Source organism: Puma concolor, chromosome A2 (assembly GCF_028749965.1).
Source record: "Puma concolor isolate L17-30 chromosome A2, mPumCon1.1.hap2, whole genome shotgun sequence".
NCBI lineage: Eukaryota > Metazoa > Chordata > Mammalia > Carnivora > Felidae > Puma > Puma concolor.
In genome coordinates, this window is record NC_141668.1 from 117267516 (window position 1) to 117288955 (window position 21440).

At 42.2% G+C, this 21440-nt stretch overlaps 1 protein-coding gene across 3 annotated transcripts in view; it reads right to left on the reverse strand.

Annotated features, from left to right (window-relative positions):
- TSEN2 (tRNA splicing endonuclease subunit 2) overlaps positions 1-18671 on the reverse strand; it is a 51883-nt gene extending 33212 nt beyond the window's left edge. Inside the window, exons 1-5 of one of the 3 annotated variants that reach the window (XM_086697405.1) lie at positions 18540-18615; positions 17541-17658; positions 12878-13079; positions 11651-11732; positions 3653-3689 (exon numbers count right to left, since the gene is read on the reverse strand). In XM_086697405.1, the coding sequence (XP_086553531.1) occupies positions 3653-3689; positions 11651-11732; positions 12878-13066 (308 nt within the window). In that variant the 5' untranslated portion in view covers positions 13067-13079; positions 17541-17658; positions 18540-18615. Of the gene's footprint in view, positions 1-3652; positions 3690-8300; positions 8446-11650; positions 11733-12877; positions 13080-17540; positions 17659-18539 lie in introns of those variants that run through there. The other 2 variants (XM_025922054.2, XM_086697406.1) reach the window with 2 other exon arrangements.
- Between the last annotated feature and the right edge of the window lie 2769 nt (positions 18672-21440).

Here is a 21440-nt window from a genome sequence, read left to right on the forward strand (position 1 = left end):
ATTTGGAACACCCTTCTCCACCGCCTATTGATTAATGCCTATTTATTACTGGAAGATCACAGCAAAATGGTTTTGAGTCAGTGTGCTTAAGTCTAAGTACTACCCTTGAGCAAGTTACGTAACCTCATCGGGTTCTACTTCCTCACCTGTCAGATAACAACAGGACCTACCTCCAGGGGTGATGTTAGGACTTCAGAGATAGTAGAGTACCTCGTATGTGGAGTATACCCAAGAAACACCAGCATGTACAACTACGGTACTGTTCTATGTGTCAATTCCTCAGAGGCTCTGGAGCTCAACTGCCTGGTCTGAGCTGACATAATCTCAGACAAGCTGTTTCTAGGTTCCCCACATATGAGACGGAAATAAGTACATCTACCTCAAAGGCTTCTTGAGAATATGAACTGAGATGTCAGGTAAAGCATACAGACTGGGAACCAGCACTACTGGAGCAACCAGTACCCACTGACCACGACAATGGTGATGGTAATATATCACCATATTTATCACAGAAGAGTGCAATTGCTTCCTGTCTTCCTCTCCCACTAGACTGAATCCCTTGAGAACAGGGACGGAATCTTTTCCTCCTCTTCTATCTGCAGCACCTAGCCAGTGCCTGACACACAGGCACCTGCAGTAAATGCTGGCTGAATAAAGGACCACAAAAGAGGAGGGGAGACCAGCACCCCTCTCAGGGCTAGTCCTTCAAGGACACAACCAACATACTTCAGTCCCCTTGGGCATTATCTGAAGGCCCTGATCCCCATCTCCAGAAAGGATTTCATGGAAGGTAAAGGCCAATCAGAGTGAATGCACTTGAGAAATGGATCAGAGGGGCGCCTGGGTGGCTTGGTCGGTTAAGCGTCCGACTTTGGCTCAGGTCATGATCTCACGGTCCGTGAGTTCGAGCCCTGCGTCGGGCTCTGTGCTGACAGCTCAGAGCCTGGAGCCTGTTTCAGATTCTGTGTCTCCCTCTCTCTCTGCTCCTCCCCTGTTCATGCTCTGTCTCTGTATCAAAAATAAATAAACGTTAAAAAAAAAAAAAATTAAAAAAAAAAGAGAAATGGATCAAAGTTTCAGAGGGAATAGTAAAGAAACAATTATAACAAGTATTTAAGCTGGAAAATTAACCTAAAATATAAAAATAAGCCCATTTTTTTAATATTTAGTATTTTTTTAATATTTAGATTGTGACTATAATTATTACGGCCTAATAATGAATCAAGTATTGATAAGGGGGCATAATTTTCTGACAGAGTTGTCAGATATGGTTAAATCCTAGCCCCTGGCACCTGTGAATGTGACCTTCTCTGGAAACAGGGCCTTCGCAGATGTAACCAAGTTATGATGAAGTGGTACTGAGTGGTATCCTTGAAGGAAGAAGGAAATTTGGACACAGACACAGAGACAGACACAAGGGGACCTCCACGCGAAAATAAAGAACCGGGAGGGATGCATCTTCAAGTTAAGGAAGGCCAAAGATTGCTGGCTACCACCAGAAGCTAAGGCCAGACATGGAAGATGGAAGGATCATCCACTAGAGTCTTCCGAGAGAGCACACCCCAGGTGACACCTTGATTTTGGACTTCTGGTCTCCAGAAGTATGAGAATACATTTCTGCTCTTTTAAGCCACAAACCACAAGCCAAGCTTGTGGTACTTTGTTATGGCAGCTCTAAGAAACTACTACAAGGATCAATAAAATCTTTGGAACGTTATTACTATAGCGCTTATGAAGGGATAACCCCAGGCAGGTGGCAATCTCCCCCCATCCAGAACCTCACATACTCAAAATGGCTTGATGCCATGCCATGTTCACTGCCAGCATGATCCGGATGCAGTTCTGAGGGTCAGGCTTCTGCTCTGTTTCTGAGTCTTAGTGTTGACTGCGGCTTTTCTGCAGCTACTACTGGGATGGGGGCTCTACTCCTGGGATGGGGGCTCTGCTGGGTCCTTAGCAGGCCCCTCCCATGGACCAGAACCTGACATCCAGCCCCTGCCTGCAGTTATAGCCAGAGCAGCCACTGAGATCTCCCCGGTATCACTGCCTCCTGGCCACTCCTCTGGCCATGGGGTTACCGAGCACGAAACCGAAAAGGAGCTGTCAGATTCTGCCAGTATGTGCTAGAAGCAAGATGAAACATCATCGTGGGCATGGATATTTTTAGGAGGCTTACAGAAGAGGTGCACTTTGAGTTGCCCTTCAAGGATGTTGAGGATTTATTTATTTATATGTTTTTAAAGTATTTATTTATTAGTATAATTCTTATATATATATTTTAAAATTTATTTATTTTGAGACAGAGTGCAAGCTTGAGCCAGAGTCAGCATGGGGCCTGATGTGGGGCTTGAACTCACGAACCATGAGATCATGACCCAAGCTGAAATCAAGAGTCAGATGCTTAAACGACTGAGCCACACAGGCACCCCTAAATTTTTTTTAACGTTCATTTTTGAGAGACAGTGTAAACAGGAGAGAGGTAGAGAGGGAAAGGGGGACAGAAGATCTGAAGTGGGCTCTGTGATGACAACAGACAGCCTGATGTGGGGCTCGAACTCATGAACTGTGAGATCATCACCTGAGCTGAAGTTGGACACTCAGCCAACTGAGTTACCCAGGTGCCTTTATCTATCTATCTATCTATCTATCTATCTATCTATCTATCTATCTATCTATCAAGTTTGTTTGTTTTTGAGAGAGAGAAAGAAAATACTCACGTGTGTGAGCAGGGCAGGGGTGGGGGTTGGGGGGAGACAAATGATCCCAAGCAGACTCCAAGCTCTGAGCTGTCAGCACAGAGCCCAGCACAGGGCACACACTCATGAATCATGAGATTATGACCTGAGCTGAAATCAAGAGTTGGATGCCTAACTGACTGAGCTACCCAGATGCCCCTCAATGAAGATTTAAATGCATGAACATTGAGTCAACAAAATCCTACCAAGGGACCACTAAGTGTTGGGACTGAAGGGAGGAATCCGGCATGGTCTCTGCTCTCCAGGAATCGATAGTCTCAATCCGGGTATGTGATGGACGGCACAGGGAGGGACACCAAGGCAGACTGCATGGGAGCCAGAGGAATGACCTCAACCAAGGGTGGGGTGGTGGTGAGGAAAGAACCTCTAGGAGAGTGGTATGTAGGCTGGATCGTGGGATGTACAGTGATAGCTAGGCAGTGCATGTGTTCGGGGGGGGTCAGGGAGAAAAGTTTGGGGGAAATGGGAAGAGTGTAAAGAAAAGCTAGAGGAAGGAATTGTGGCTGTGTGAGTGGATGTGGAAGAGTCTCTGTGAAAGCGTTTCTGTCACCCTGCAAGTGCAGAGCAAGGAAAGAGGACAGGGCAGGAGGCCAATTTTAGACCTAAGTGTATAAGTGTATGCATCTCAGCACTTAAAGACATATACATTACAGGGTAATTGTTCATAATTTGGAAGGAATTAGAAGGGCAAAATATTTGGTTTAGGATTATTTAAAAAAGTAAACAATACATTTCAAATTCAATTTGATCCACAATAAGTTCAGACATAATTTTCAAGGACACATACACTACCAAAAAGAAAAAAAAAAAAAGCCATGGACTACCACAGTGGAAAAGGTTATCTACAAACAGATCTGATTTAAGTTGTAGCTCTGGCCAAGGCCATCATGACTTACTTTTCTGACGTGATTATAGGCATGTCTGTCTTCATATCTGTAACAAAGACGTTCTGTTAGTTCAGACAAATTTTTTTCCTTAAGGAAAAAAAAACACTGAAAATGCAACAAAGACAAAGACAATTTTAAGAAGCCCCAAATCGCACATCTAACAGGTTCACTAATCCTGCCCAACCAGCAATGGCAAACACGTGCCTCATTAGCCATCCCTCTGTGAACCCAACCCCTGGAAGGGGATGCTGACAGATCATGGTGCTCTTGCTGTGCTCAGATGTGACCCTGAAATCCTGCTCAACTCAACCCTGCAGCTCAGCAGCAGTGGCATGTGCTTAGGATTAGAGGCTTGATAATCTGCCTCCTCTATGCCACCTCTCAATGTACATGCCCTCTACTTTTGGATGAGAACATCAAGGCCCTAAAGCTGTGCACTTTATCGCTATTGTCCAGTGCTCCACAAAGCATCTTTTATTTTATTTTTTTTATTTTTATTTTTTTTATTTAATTTTTAAATTTTTTTGTAATACAGCTTAAAGTCGGTGCCGTCAGTGCAATCAACCTACCCTATACTCTAAAGAAAGGAAGAGTGGCAAAATAACCTTCACATTGCTTTCAGCAGTTTTTTTAAAATTTTTTAAATATTTATTTTTCAGAGAGAGAGAGACAGAGTGTGAGCAGGGGCAGAGGTGGGGCAGAGAGAAGGGAGACACAGAATCTGAAGCAGGCTCCAGGCTCTGAGCTATCAGCACAGAGCCCAACGTGGGGCTTAAACTCATGAACTGTGAGATCGTGACCTGAGCCCAAGTCGGACACTTAATCAACTGAGCCACACAGGCACCCCTTAGCAGTTATTTCATAGGTGGTAGCATATTGTGTAAAAAAGTAAATGATTAATTATGTTGATATGATTGAGAGCCAGGATTTTTTACATGAAACAACTTACACCAGGAAGCAAGGAAGCTTATCAAAAACTGCTAGGCTTATTTCTTTTTTTTTTTTTTTTTTTTTTATATATGAAATTTATTGTCAAATTAGTTTCCATACAACACCCAGTGCTCATCCCAAAAGGTGCCCTCCTCAATACCCATCACCCACCCTCTCCTCCCTCCCACCCCCCATCAACCCTTAGTTTGCTCTCAGTTCTCAACAGTCTCTTATGCTTTGGCTCTCTCCCACTCTAACATCTTTTTTTTTTTTTTTTTTCCTTCCCCTCCCCCATGGGTTCCTGTTAAGTTTCTCAGGATCCACATAAGAGTGAAACCATATGGTATCTGTCTTTCTCTGTATGGCTTATTTCACTTAGCATCACACTCTCCAGTTCCATCCACATTGCTGCTAGGATTATTTCAAAAGAGACTCTGCTGGCCAAACATGGAAACATTCGAGCATCAATAAGAATAATACTACAATTTGTTTTAAAATCCAGTCATTGGTAATAGTATCCCCCCAAAATGCTTGAATCTTTTAATTTATACTGGTACATACTAATACATGCCAGAAGAAATTCACTGTTTACCTGTGGAGGATTCATCATTTTGGAAATTGGTAAACATGATCTGGCTCTCAGGGTAACCAAGTAGTGAGGGGTTTCTCTTTATAGAACATTCTCACCACTAAACAAAGAAGGAATAATAGGATTTGAATATCACCGTTTTGCATCCTCTATTAAAGCATGATCACCAACAGTGCTGATGACATACAAGGAGACAAGAAGACATTTTTTGTCTTGTAAGGAAACACACAGGACCACCCATGAGATAGGCTGCCCCCAAACTTGAGCCTGAATCCAATCAAGCCTCTAACTCCAATTCATAGGAAACAGTGTCAAAGAGTATATTTATTAAGCCAGTGTTGCTCAGAGTACTCAAGTGTCACAAGGTAAGTCCTTTGCACCAGAATGGATATAGATGACATGGTATTTAGTTATTTACCTACGGCTTCCTGCTCTATGAAAATCTGACTGTGGAAACAAGGTGAGCTGAACTAAGCAATGTGCTGAGTGAGTCGGTTGCTTAAAGGTTGGTGCAAGCCCTTCTTGGACTGTCCACAAGCAGATGAAGGACCGCACTGGGCCTGTGACCTCCTTTGTTGAGCACCATGTTAACAGCACAATAAGGATGTAATCATCTGAGAACAGACCAGGGGGAAGTTGTGTAGGACAGAAGATCCATTGCTTCAACAAATGAACCACCGGGAAAAAAATCATGGCAGGGAAACATATGTTAAAATCAACTTCGGGTATCTCAGTCAGTTGCAGTATATGGGCCCTAGATGGATTTTGAGTCAGTCTCCAAAAAAGAAAAAAATTGAGACAATGCATAGATTTTGGATGAGGCTAAGGAATTAATATTAATTTTTAAAAGTGATAATGGTACTACAATTATGTTTTGGGTTTTTTTAATATTATAATTTTTTTTAAGTAAGCTTTATGCCCAACATGGGGCTTGAACTCATGACCCCAAGATGAAGACTTGCATGCTCCACCTACTGAGCCAGCCAGGCATCCCTTTTTTAAAAATACTTTTTAAAAAAAATTTTTTTAATGTTTTTATTTATTTTTGAGACAGAGACAGAGCATGAGCAGGGGAGGAGCAGAGAGAGAGGGAGACACAGAATCTGAAGCAGGCTCCAGGCTCTGAGCTGTCAGCACAGAGCCCAACTTGGGGCTTGAACTCACGGACTGTGAGATCATGACCTGAGCCAAAGTCGGATGCTTAACCGACTGAGCAACCCAGGTGCCCCACTTTGTTTTTTTTTTTAAGCCGTTAGATTTTTCAAAAAGAATCATTATAGAAATACATAATGAACCACTTAGAGATGCTGTGATAGGATGTGAGGGATCTTTTTCAAAATAACCTGGGGACTGGGAGAGTGAGCAGAACAGATGAAGCGAGACTGGCCATGAGTTAATTATTAAAGCTGATGGGTGAGAACATGGGAATTTATTCTACTGTTCTCTTTACTTTTGTATGTCTGCGAATTTTTTTTTCATAATTAGTGTTTCGAAAAGAGAGGAAGGAAAAGTGGAAAAAACAGCATGATGACCCTGCCTATACCCGCCATCCAGCTTCAGCAGTTACTAACATTTGGCCAGAAACCTAGAAAGTTTTCAAATAGTGTGATGATCTTAATAATTGAGAACCTGTTCCTGATCTATGTAGGAACTAAGTTTCAGACAGTAATAGAAATTTGAAGGAAATGAATTTATGCCAGGGAAGCAAAAATTAAGTTTGTGGGCCACCCTGAAGGAGTAAATCTCAAATATTCATTTTAGGAGATTCTTCAGATTCTGGCTTCAGCCTCATCTTCTACCCTCTCTGTCCACTCTCTTCTACTTGTTGGCCCTGTTGCCACCTCAGGCTGCCTGCCATTCCATGGACCTGCCGTGCATTTGCTCCCTCTCAGCCTCTGCATGGCTTCCCCTGCCTGTTTCCCCCAGTCTGTTTGGTGAACTCTTACTCATTCTTCAGAGCCCAGCTCCTCCTCCTTGGTGTTTCTTCCTAATCTTCTCAGGCAAAGTTAATCAGTCCTTTTATAATCCTTCACTTGGTCATATGTCAGCTAGGGTTAGAATCCATCATTTCTGGTCTGCGCCCTCAATTAGACTGCATCTCAAGGAGAGGGGATTTGCTTTTTTACCTGTTTATCTCTAGCGCTTGGCACATGGAAGGCTGTCAGTAAAACTTGCTAAATAGTTACATGTTAAATTACCAGAAGAGGGAGGTCATGACACAGCAAACTGAAATTCCTAAGGAGGTAGGAGTCTGTGAACTCACTTTCCTAGGCTTTTAACAGCCGATTGATTATCCTCTATTCCAAGCCTCTAACGCGCTGGGGTGAAGGCTTGAGTTTGGGTAAGGAGAAATGACTTGCCCAAAGTCAGGGTGAAGGAAGATGAGGACTAAAACCCACACCATCAGGTGACCAGTATGTAACATTGTAGGTGGAAAGGTTCAGCCAGCCAGATTTCCAGAGCTAGAACTAGAGCCCAGAACTCACAGGTCCACACCCAGAACCAACACTGCCATGAAAGTTACTTCACCAACCCTTTCTGTAGGTATGCATGGGGCACTTTCAGTGAAGATGCTTTGTGGAGCACCAAAAACCATAAAATACCTAGGAATAAATCTAACCAAAGAGGTGAAAAATCTATATGCTGAAAACTATAGAAAGCTTACAAAAGAAATTGAAGAAGGCACAAAAAAATATAAGAACAGTCCATACTCCTCAGTAGGAAAAACAAATATTGTTAAAATGTCGATACTACCCAAAGCAATCTACATATTCAATGCAATCCCTATCAAAGTAACACCAGTATTCTTCACAGAGCTAGAACAAATAATCCTAAAATTTGTATGGAACCAGAAAAGACCCCGAATAGCCAAAGCAATCTTGAAAAAGAAAACCAAAGCCAGAGGCATCACAATCCCAGACTTCAAGCTATACTACAAAGCTGTAATCATCAAGACAGTAAGGTACTGGCACAAGAACACTCAGATCAATGGACCAGAATAGAGAACCCAGAAATGGACCCATAAAATATGGCCAACTAATCTTTGACAAAGCAGGAAAGAATATCCAATGGAATAAAAACAGTCTCTTCAGCAAGTGGTGCTGGGAAAACTGGACAGTGACATGCAGAAGAATGAACCTGGACCACTTTCTTACACCATACACAAAAATAGACTCAAAATGGATGAAAGACCTCAATGTAAGACAGGAAGCCATCAAAATCCTCGAGAAGAAAGGAGGCAAAAACCTCTTTCATCTTGGCCGCAGCAACTTCTTACTCAACACGTCCCTGGAGGCAAGGGAAACAAAAGCAAAAATGAACTACAGGGATCTCATCAAAATAAAAAGCTTCTGCACAGCAAAGGAAACAATCAGCAAAACTAAAAGGCAACCGATAGAATGGGAGAAGATATTTGCAAATGACATGTCAGATAAAGGGTTAGTCCAAATTCTATAAAGGACTTATCAAACTCAACACCCAAAAAACAAATGATCCAGTGAAAAATGGGCAAGAGACATGAATAGACACTTCTCCAAAGAAGACATCCAAATGGCCAACTGACACATGAAAAATGCTCAACATCACTCATCCTCAGGGAAATACAGACCAAAGCCACAATGAGATACCACCTCACACCTGTCAGAATGGCTAACATTAACAACTCAGGCAACAACAGATGTTGGCAAGCATACAGAGAAAGAGATCTCTTTTGCACTGCTGGTGGGAATGCAAACTGGTGCAGCCACTCCGGAAAACAGTATGGGGGTTCCTCAAAAAATTAAAAATAGAACTACCCTATGACCCAGCAAATGCACTACTATGTATTTATCCAAGGGATACAGGTGTGCTGTTTCGAAGGGGCACATGCACCCCAACGTTTATAGCAGCACTATCAACAATAGCCAAAGTATGGAAAGAGCCCAAATGTCCATCGATGGATGAATGGATAAAGAAGATGTGGTATATATATACACAATGGAGTATTACTCAGCAATCAGAAAGAATGAAATCTTGCTATTTGCAATCACGTGGTGGAACTAGAGGGTACTATGCTAAGCGAAATTAGTCAGTCAGAGAAAGACAAATATCATATGACTTCACTCATATGAGGACTTTAAGACACAGAACAGATGAACACAAGGGAAGGGAAGCAAAAGTAATATAAAAACAGGGAGGGGGACAAAACAAGAGACTCTTAAATATGGAGAACAAACAGAGGGTTACAGGAGGGGTTGTGGGAGGGGGGATGGGCTAAATGCGTAAGCGGCATTAAGGAATATTACTCCTGAAATCATTGTTGCACTATATGCTAACTAATTTGCATGTAAAATAAAAAAAATTAAAAAAGAAAAAGAATCTGTGGTATATCCTTCCTTAAATTTAAAAAATATATTTATATCCACCCACCTCCAGATAAACCATTACATACTATGCAGACTCCCCTTTACTCTGCTGTCTTCACTTAGGAATACATCTCTGTGATCCCTCATTCTCAGCTCAGCTCCACAGCACTTTATTATACGAATGTAGTACAGTTTAATGACTGGTCCCCTCCTAATGGGTATCTGGATTGTTTCCAGTCTTTTAATGTAAGAAAAAGCACTGCAGTGAATAGTCTTGTGCTATTTCTTTTCATATATTTGCCAGTGTATCTTTTAAATAAATTCCTAGAAATGGAATTGCTGGGTTAAAAGTAAATGCATATACTGGGACAACTGGATATCCATGGGCACAACATTGAAGCTGGAACTCTACCTTACATCAGACACAAAAATTAACTCAAAATGGATCAGAGACCTAAATTTAAGAGCTGAAATTGTAAAACTCTTAGAAGAAAATACGGGGGGAAATCTGCATAAGCTTGGATTTGGCAATGGTTTCCTAAATATGCTACCAAAATCAGAGGCAATGAAAGAAAAAAAAAAAGATAAACTGGACTTCATGAATATTAAAAACTTTTACCACTTCACACTGAGATGGCTATCATAAACAAAATAAAACACCGAAAAATCAAAAGCCAAAAAACAGGAAGTAGAGACATTAGAAATTTTGTGCATTGCTGGTGGGAATGTGACATGGGGTAGGTGTTAAGGAAAACAGTTTGACATTACCTAAAAAAATTAAAATACAATTATCATATGACCCAGCAAGTTCACTCCTAGGTATGTACCTAGGAGAAATGAAAATATATGTCCACACAAACACTTGTATATGAATGTTCACAGTGGCACTACTCACAACAGCCCTCAAGTGGGAACAACCCAAATGTCCATCTCTGGATGTATGGATAAACAAAACATGATATATCCATAAAATGGAATATTATTCAGGATGAAGTTCTGATGCATACTACACAGGGATGAATCTTGAAAACATCTTAAGTAAAAGACACAAAAGGCTTCAAAATGTATGATTCCACTTACATAAATATCTAGAACAGGCAACCTCACAGACACAGAAAACATATTAAGGTTACCAGTGGTTAGGGGGAGAGGAGGACTGGGGGAAAAAGCAAATGTATATAGAGGCGCCTGGGTGACTGAGTTAGTCGAGCATCTGACTTTTGATCTCGGCTCAGGTCATGACCTCGCGGTTGGTGAGTTCCAGCCGTTCTTGGGCTTTGCGCTGACAGTGCAGAGCCTGCTTGGAATTCTTTCTCCTTCTCTCTCCGGCCCTCCACCACTTGTTCTCTCTCTCTCAAAATAAATAAACTTAAAAAAAAAAAAAAAGCAAATGTATGTATAATTTTGTTAGGCTTTGCCAAATTCCCCTTGTAATAGCTGGACCACCTGCATTCCCATCAGCAATGCGTGAGAATATTTCTCAGGGCCTTACCAAGGAGAATATTGTCAAACTTTCGGATTTTTGCCAATCTGACTGCTGAAATGGTACCTTACCACAGTTTTAATTTGTGTTTTTTTCTTACAATGAAATGTTTTTAAAAACCCTAATTATGTTCTAATATGCCAGCACTGGTTATGTAATCACCATGAGACTTCCTTAAACAAATACACTAGGGTAAAAGATTTATATGTTAAAGAAGTCAAGGTAAGCAAGTAAGAACTATACACATTGGTTAATGTTTTAACAAATTCATTAACGTTATGGTTATTGTTGTAAATTCTAATTCTAAAAATAAAAAATATAAAACTCATTTTGCATGCAGGTGATGAGGTACTTAATTACTAGTACTTTCCACATGCACAGTACCCTGTTAGTCAACGTTCAACAACAGAAAAGTGTAAATAACATTTCTGACAATTCCAGAAATTCGATAAAACACATTTTCACCAACCATAAGGACTCTTCCACCTTGATTAGAATTAGTCTAGTTGCTAGTTTTAGCAGTAAAATTGCCACTGTGCATGTTACCTCTTCTCTAGAGAATCTTCCTATATAATTGTCAAGAATTTCCTGTGTAATCTGAAGCATAAGATCAAAAATAAAAGAAAATAACTTGCCAAAAGAATTGAAAGATTTAAGTTTACCTTTCCACTTAGCAACGAGCTTAGGATCTGAAATTGTGAAGTTTGGACGGCTTCTAGACAGGATACCTTTTCCAAAATAACCCTTTCGGGAAAAGAGAAAACAAGTTAGTACACGTTTAATTACTAATTTTTTAGCAGAAGGAAAACAACTATTTGTTTTTTTTTTTAAATATATGAAATTTACTGTCAAATTGGTTTCCATACAACACCCAGTGCTCATCCCAAAAGATGCCCTCTTCAATACCCATCACCCACCCTCCCCTTCCTCCCACCCCCCATCAGCCCTCAGTTTGTTCTCAGTTTTTAAGAGTCTCTTATGCTTTGGCTCTCTCCCATTCTAACCTCTTTTTTTTTTTCCTTCCCCTCCCCCATGGGTTCCTGTTAAGTTTCTCAGGATCCACATAAGAGTGAAAACATATGGTATCTGTCTTTCTCTGTATGGCTTATTTCACTTAGCATAACACTCTCCAGTTCCATCCACGTTGCTACAAAGGGCCATATTTCATTCTTTCTCATTGCCACGTAGTACTCCATTGTGTATACAAACCACAATTTCTTTATCCATTCAACAATAGCCAAATTATGGAAAACAACTATTTGAGTTAACAAGAGATTCATTCTACTTTTCATAGCTGTATATCTTCCCTCTAGTTACTTAAAAAAAAAAAAAATGCCCCCATTAATGAATTGGCTATGGAGGGGAAAAAAAGCAAGCAAGCTACCAATCTCAACCCACACCTATCATTTATGGAAAACAGCAAAAACTAGAACTTGCCTTCATCTAAGAAGAGGTCCTCAACCAGAAGAGAGAACAGATAAGGAGCCAAGGACATGCTGAAGCCTCATCTGTCCATGACACAGAACAATATGCCACTTAGGTTGCCTCCGGGGATGGAATGGGGGCGAGTGGGGATTCTTACTTTTTACTCATTACATTTCTGTAAACTGCTGGACATTTTTATGAACACACAAGCCTTTTATAAGGGAAAGACAAGAAAGGTCAATGCGTTGAAATATGGGTTCATGGGTCGGGGAGTTATCCTCATTAACATATGGCTTTGGGGCACCTGATTCAAATTGTGCTGTTCCCATACTACAATGCACCAAACGGCAAGGAAAGAATATGGCTCAATTATAGTTTGCTTTGGGAATGGATGGGGAGAAGCAACAGGGACAGCTGGCTCAGGGCTGTGAGGAAGGAGCCACACCAAAGCAGCTGGCACTTACTTTCCCATACAGCTGCTCGATATCTTCTGCGTTTCTCACAATTACATTGTTGTTTATCATTTCAGCAGTGAATATTTTGAAGTCTTTCTTAGGCCCACCATCCTGACCAAAAGGGATCGGCAAAGGAGATTCATAACTCTCATACACTCTTCTTTTCCTCTTTGGGGCGTGGAAAACTGCTTCCGCCATTTCTCAAGGGTAACTGTTTTTTAAAGAGTATAACAGGGAGAAAGAAATAGCCAATCAATAACTATATTGATCAAAAATGGGAGTGCATCTCTAGGCTCAGAAAATGTTGTAGTCTGTCGGAAAAATAAATATATACAACGCAGGGAACTAAAAGAAAGGGTAATGAGAACAAATCCCAATCACGTAGAGTATCTCAATTCCCACAACCATGCCCAAGAAGCCAGTGGCAATATTTCTAATTATAGTGGACAAGACTGAGGCCTAGTGACATGCCCAAAGTTACAATGCCATGCAAAAGTCTGATAGCAAGCATGATAGGATTCCCGCCTTTTAGGATTACTCCCATTCTTTCACTCAGGCAACAGACAATTTACTGAGTACCAACAGCGGCTCCCAATAATCAGAGGTGCTAGGGGTATAAAGATAAAACCAAAAGAGACACTGTCCTCAAAGGATTAAATCTAAGTCAGCATTTTGTTTTTCAAAAAAGGACCTTAAAATCCATTCTAAACATTAGGTCAATCATCTCCCAATTTTTAAGGTAAATTAATAAATAATAACAATGACAGAAACAGTTATCATTTAAGGGTCTATCATGCACCAAGAGCAGGAACCCTAAAGCCAGAGTAGCAGCTGTGTGATTTGGGGCAAAAGTTACTTAATCTCTCTATGCTTTGGCTTCCTTGCTTGCAAAATAAGGCTAAAAACAGACTCTATCTTGGAGTTAAGACCCATAAAGGTCCTAGAAGAGTACCTGATACATAATGAGCACTGTGGGTATATTTGCTTTAATTATTATTATGGGGTGAGTACTACCAACTCCATTCTACAGATGAGGAAAACAGGTTCAGGTTACAAAGATTTTGTAAAAGGCTCCTTCAGATGATCCCAGGTCTGTGGAATTCTAAAGCCTATGCTCTTCTCTCTGGGTTCTGCTGCGAGCACAGGCTGCATCTGTCTCCCTTTGTCTGAAGGCTCACTATTTCTCAAGGTTAGGAGCTAAAGGGTTCCGGAGAATGATGGAATTGCTTGCTGTGCACTGAATACTCTGAGGAAGTAAAGGAAGCCAAAGTGAGTACCTCTCCCTTCCAGGCCTTATACTCAATTTGAAGAGACAAAACACACACAAAAGCAAATTGAAGGTAACACAACAAGCTGCAATTCAATAATGGCTAAAGGAAGGAAATGGAGTTGAGTGCTTTGGGTGATAAAGCAACAGAGCCACAGCAGATACATTTGACTTAGGAAAACCCAACCCCATGTAAGGAGGGAAAATGTAAACAGTGCAAGAGTTTGGGCACTCCACTCTCCCAACAGACGCCCCGGAACATGAGGGGAGACTTGAATCTGCTGCTCCCTCCATCTCGGGCCTGGGCTCGACTTAAGCTGAGAGCATATCTGGTGCTTAAAGATACACTGGAGCCAGATCACACGCTTCATCTACATGGATCCAAAGAACGAAGTAAAACTTCGTTAAGTGCCTCCTGCAGTTAACACCAGCATCCCACTGGGCAATACATGCGATCAAGCCTGAAATAGCCAATGATGGTGGCCAAATCTGAGGAAGGTAAGTGGTTTTATGGGTTTATGACCATTAAAAAGAAATTGCATGCCTTGTCCAATGTGTGATACCTTTATACATCCATCCTCTCAAAGAAACTGAGGAATTAGATGGGGACAAAGGAAAACACAGACCAAGGAAGAGTTATAGAGATTGATAAATTACAAAGATAACTATGAAAAATAAGAATCAGCAAGTTGGAAGCTTCATAGAATTGACCAAATATTCTAAGCAGCAAAATGCTAGAATAATTTAATTTTTAAATAGATCCCTCAATGGAATTACATACTGAACATGATACATATATACATTTTATCTATACACACACACATTATTGTAAAAGGCAAAAGATTTATACTATCTGAAGAGAAACCAGAGCATATGCACACATTATTGTAAAGCATTCATAACAAAACAATGTGTATCGCATGTTGATGCACAATTAAGAGATTTTCTTCCAAGAGCATTTTATCTAAATTTTCACTTGCTGACTTATCCCTCAATCCAAGCCAACTATAGTATTGAGTATTCAACAGAAGCAGCAGCAATTTATTCTAAAACTTAACGCTTTTTTGAGGCAGGATGTTGGAATCTAGTGAGAAACTTTCAAGAGATATCCAGGAACAATTTGGACTTTTATGAGATTTTTCACTTTTATAACTTCTAGGTAGTATTTAACTTGTATAGGCTACATTTAGAATTTTTGAAAAAGAGGAAATGTTAAATGGCTAACTGCAAGAACTTCCAATTAAATTTCCTTGAACAAGTGAAAATGAAGTTATATTTGAATTTGCCTGGGTTGGAATCTTCCCTCCGATTGCTGCTATACTTTTTTTTTTTTTTAATTTTTTTAATGTTTATTTATTTTTGAGACAGAGAGAGACAGAGCATGAATAGGGGAGGGGCAGAGAGAGAGGGAGACACAGAATCGGAAGCAGGCTCCAGGCTCTGAGCCATCAGCCCAGAGCCTGACGCGGGGCTCGAACTCACGAACCATGAGATCGTGACCTGAGCTGAAGTCGGACGCTCAACCAACTGAGCCACCCAGGCGCCCCGCTGCTATACTCTTAAAAAGCAAGAAGGAGCTAGGACACTTGGTGGCAAAAACCCTGTACTCCAACCCAAGTGTGTGTAACAGAAAGTTTCCTGCCACAAAACATGCCGTTTTTCACAAAACCTCAGTCTGTGATCTGGTGTCACTTCTGCCCATGTGGCAGCATGCACATCAAGAAGCTGGCTCATAGTAGGCCTCCTATATATGCAAACCTGCCATTATTATCATGTGAACTTGCATAACCCACTTAAGCTCTCTGAGACCTGTTTCTTCATCTTCAAATTGAACAGGACTGGAAAAGTCTGGAAATCACTCAAATGTTAAACACAGAATAACCATATGATCGGGGCACCTGGATGGTTCAGTTGGTTAAGCATCTGACTCTTGACTTTGGCTCAGGTCATGATCTCTTGGTTTGTAAGATCAAGCCCTGAATCGGGTTTTGCACTGACAGAGTGGAGCCTGCTTAGGATTCTCTGTCTTTCTCTCTGTCTACACTTGCTCTCTCTCAAAATAAACAAAGAAACAAAAAAACCCACAAAGAATAACCATGTGATCCAGCAATTCCACTCCTTGTACAGATATAAGAAAACTGAAAACATTTTCATGCAAAAATCTGTACCCAAATGTTTATAGCAGTGATTCATAATAGCCAAAAAGTGGAAACAACCCAAATGTCCATCTACAGATGAATGGATCAACAAAATGGGGTGTGTCCATTTGTAATGGATTACCAGCAATAAAGGAATGAGGTGCTAATACATGCTACAGTGTATATGAAGCTTGAAAGCATTATGCTAAGTGAAAGCAGTCAAAAAGACCACATATTGTATAAGACCACTAATATGAAATGTCCAGAATAGCAAATCCAGAGACCCCAAATGGACTAGTGGTTGCCTGGTGCTGAGGGAAGGGAGAAATGGGGTTATAGGTATAGGTTTATTTTGAGGGTGTTGAAAAGGTTTCAAAACTAAATTGCAGTGATGGTGATGGCTTCCCAACTCTGTGAATGTACTAAAATCACTGAACTGTACATTTTACAAGGGTGAGTTTTATGATGTGAATGATCTCTCAATAAAATTAAATAGGAGAAACCAAATGATCTCCAGTTTCATAGTTTTGTGAAAGAGTTGTCTTGTGCTGAATTTGAAAGACAAAGCAGGGGAGAAAGGAATTCACTATTCTCCATATCTGCAACAGGCATTTAAGAAATGTTTCTGTAGTGCCATTATAGAAGCACAACATAATGTAAGATGTGGCATGTGCATAAAACTAGAAGAGGTGATCATCATCAGTAGGTACAACACACCAGGCAGTCTATGCCATTGCTATACACATGGGTACTACTATTCTTATTTCACAGACAGGGAAATTGAGGCTTAAAGAGGGCCAGTTACCCAAGCCCTATCGTATGGAGACATAGCACTGCAAGAAGACTAGCCTAAAGGAGGACCCATGTCTAAAGCACACACAGATACAGAGGAATGACTGGGCCAGTTGTCAAGGGGTTTGGAATGCGAAGGCTGGTTCAGACTTGGGAGTCAATGCAGACTCTTAAGCAGGGAATGATAGCTGAAGAGAGATTAATTAACCTTCTATACAACAGTGGCTCTCAAGTTTGGTTGCCCTTAGAATCACCTGGGGAAATCTTAAAACTCCTAATGCTCAGAACTTGCCTGCAACTCTATCAGAAATTCTGGGGTGGGACCCAGGTAAGTTCAACATGTAGCCAAAGCTGCCAACCACTGGTGATAGGATAGCCTATTCAAACTCAATCCCAACATCTCCTTAACATAAGTACTATTACTATTCCCGTTGTTCAGAGGAGGAAAGGGACTCAGGGGCTGAGTGCTACCCACCTGTAAGGGATTTGTTGCTTTTCCTTTACCAAACCTGGGCATACTTGACTCCAGACACAAGTAGTGTTAAGTATATTTACTATCAAAAGCAGGGCTTCTTCCCTTGAGCAGACACACACTGTTTAGATGTTCAGTAAATGTTTATTCCAAATAAAACAAAACACAGCAAAACAAAAATGGGGGAGGTAGCTCCATTTAACTTTCCAACCCCCTTGGAACACTCTGCCAAACAAGCCTGGTTAAAACCTCCCACCCAGTAAAGCTCACCTCCCAATTAAAAAATGTTTGAAGCTCCAATGGTGTACCTCCTGGGCTTAGGGGAGGCAAGGATGAAAGGGACAAGGCAAACAATCCAGTCCCTGGGGAGCTTTCAAGTTAGGACCTGAGACTAAGCCACATAAACAAAAGATAACCTTTTGAAGGCAGTTGTGAGGATAAGGTGGGTAATTGCGTGAAAAAGGCCAAGGCGCCTCATACTGGGCCTGTCGTGTGCAAAATGCTAGTCAGATGGAGGCTGCAACTGCAGTAAGCGACGGCCCACCAAATTCATAACTCCCTGTCTTAACTTATCCCTTTGTGGATTTCCTTGAGTACCCCCGGCGCCCCAAGAACCGCATTAGCTGCTGAGGCTCCCCTCGGGCAGAGACGGTGTCCGATGCACCTCGACGTCCCCAGCCCCCAGCCCCCAGCACCGAACGTGGCGTCGTGTTCTTCGGAAAGAACGAAGAAGAGAAGCATGAACGGCTACAGGTGCTCGGACAAGGGGAGAGGGGCTAATTCCGGCGGAACCGGGAAGCCTGGGCTCCCCATTTCGGTCCATTCTAGTCTGGCTGTGGGACCCCGGGGAAAGTCTCTACACTCCCCGCTCCAGCTCCTGAGGACTTTCGAAGAAGCCAACGTCTCCTCTCACAGCAGAACCCACCCCCCACCCTCCAGGGAGCAGCCGCCGCGACCCTTAGCGTCACGAGCCGTAGCTCGCCACGGGCCCCGAAGCCTTACCTTCCAGAGCCCCACGCGCCCCTCGTTACCTCGGCAACACCAGCCGGAGGGCTGACACCGCCGCCGTCAAGCAGTACGGTCGCAAAACCGTGCGAATGCGCAGCCGCAGAGTCCGCGGGAGCGCCCGCGGGGGTCTTTGCCTCGAGCGCCTGCGCACAGCGTGAAGGAGGGTTTTCTGTGCTTGCTGCTCGCTCTTTGGTGCGTGTGAGCGAGTTGTCTGTATTACCCTTCACAGGATTGTACGGACCGCTTCCTACACAGATGGTGTTTTCGTTTAATCCTCACGACAGTCTCGCAAGATTCATTTTACAAATGAGGTCCGAAGTTATTTGTTCGATGTCACATAGCCAGGAGGTAGTGGAGCCCAAGCTTTAACCCAGGCATGAAGACTTAGAATCTGTCGGCGGGCGGGCGGGGGGTGGGGGTGGGGGGGTGGGGGGGTGGGGGGAGGGTGGTGAGGGGGTAGGGATAGGCACTTGAGGCGACAAGACTTTACTGTTTGACCTGGCCCTGACGCTGACCTCCGCTTTCTCAGTGTGTATGTATAAGCTGCAGCATGCCCGGAACTTGTAAGGAAGCGGCCTCTCACAGACACCTGACTCAAAGTCTCTGTGTGCACTGGTTGCCCTGTGCAGTGTGAAGGACGACAGCCAGGAGTCAGACCTGCCTTTGAATGCCCACCTCCTCCCTGGTGTTGAGTGACTTGACTTTTCTAAGACTCAGGTACCTCTATTGAAAAGTGGGCCGTCAGAATTATGCTGGATGAGCAAAGCAAAATGTGTTGGGAGGTGTAAAAATTTCTCCTGACCTGGTTATTTTAAAGGACTTCTAGTAAGGAGTCCAATATATGCCTTCCCAAATACAAATCCCAGGGTCCCCAGCACACATACCACACATGCTGGGCAGGTGGGGAAGGTGGGTGACAGGGAAGGGTGGCAAATAATGACAGAGATTCATGGGGCTAGGGTGTGATGGGCTTTGAAATCTGGGACTTTTCCCCAACTTTCTCTTGTCTCCAGGCCTTCACACACACACACACACACACACACACCTTGCCTTGGCCTAGAACATCCTTCTCCCCTCTGTTTGCAGCAGTAATTCCTTAGTAATTAGGCCTCACCTCAAATATCTCTTCCTCCAGGAGACTTCCTTTTGACTCCCCGAGCTGAATTGGATGACTTTCTTCTATGTTCCTGCAATATTCTGATGGACACGGTGTTGTCCCTGTTTCCTGGTCCTCCTTAAGCAGAGGCTTTCAGGGGATGGTCTACCTGCACAGGCCTTAATTGCTCTGCTAAGAGTTCAGACTTAAGATAAATCAAAATCAGAATAGCTTCCTGGTTAGAGTGTTGCAAAAAGGGAGAACTTCAGCAAGGTTCATTAAACAGTGGTATCACAGGATGAATTGGCAGGGAAGAGACAGCTGGCAGAAAGCTCTAATATTGTACTACCAGAACTTGCCAGTTTAGGAAATATTGGTTTTAGAATGAGATAGGCTTTTTTTTTAAGTTTATTTATTTATTTTTCGAGAGAGAGTGGAAGTGTGGGAGGGGCAGAGGGAGAGGGAGAGAGAGAATCCCAAGGAGGCTGCACGCTGTCAGCACAGAGCCGGATGAAGGTCTCACACTCATGAACCATGAGATCATGACCTGAGCCAAAATCAAGAGTTGGACACTTAACGGCCTGAGCCACCCAGGTGCCCCTAGAATGAGAGAGGAAAGGGAACCTGGAGGTTGTCCAGTTCAATTTCCTTATTTAACTGATAAGAAAAAAGGTTCAGAGTTGCCAACGGTGGCAGAGCATGTCTTAGGTGGCACCGACACTGCAGCCACATCTCCTGAACCTCTCAGCACAGAACTCTGCATTCAAGGGTTTGGGATTTGCCCATAATGAGATCTCAGGTGGCGTCCTGGAGAGCCCTGTCCCCACAGAGGTCCAGAGTGAAAGCTACTGAATAAGATATTCTTCCCCTGAGATTTTCACTTCAGTGTGTTTGTTTTTTTTTTTATTTAAAAAAAAAAATTTTTTTTTCAACGTTTATTTATTTTTGGGACAGAGAGAGACAGAGCATGAACGGGGGAGGGGCAGAGAGAGAGGGAGACACAGAATCGGAAACAGGCTCCAGGCTCTGAGCCATCAGCCCAGAGCCCGACGCGGGGCTCGAACTCACAGACCGTGAGATCGTGACCTGGCTGAAGTCGGACGCTTAACCGACTGCGCCACCCAGGCGCCCCCAGTGTGTTTTTTTAAAACCTTTTGAAAAAAAAAATAAAACCTTTTGTTATGGTCATTTTCAAACACAAAAGTAGAGAGAATATTCTAATAAATCATCGCTTCCACAATCTTCAACCTTTGCTATCTTGTTTCTTTTATACTCTCCCTATATATGCCTTTATCCCACTGCTGGAATATTTGAAAGCAATCCTAGACATTGATTTCACTCATAATATTTCTGCATGTATCCCTAATAGATAAATATTTAATTTTTATCACATATTATATATATTTCATATGCATAGTTGATATGTTTACATATACATAGATATGATATATAGTTGATTCTCATTATTCACAGTTCTATAGAGTCACCATGAACACCAAACCATTGCTCATGGGGAAATACAGGGTTAGGTTCCTGACAGACTCTGGCCACAATATTTTTGTCAACTGATCAGTACATAACCTTGCTTTCTGTTTAAAGATACTTTATTTAATATCTACTGTTGATTCATTACCATTGAACTCATGGCCAACAGCACTGTAACTCATGCCTGTATGAACCTTATCTAACACAGGTATTTCCTCTGTAAGGCACATCACAGCCTTTCTTGGCTTAGGAACACATGACAGCACTTCAGCACTCTGCTTGGTGTCCATTTTAAACAGTGAAATCACTAACAG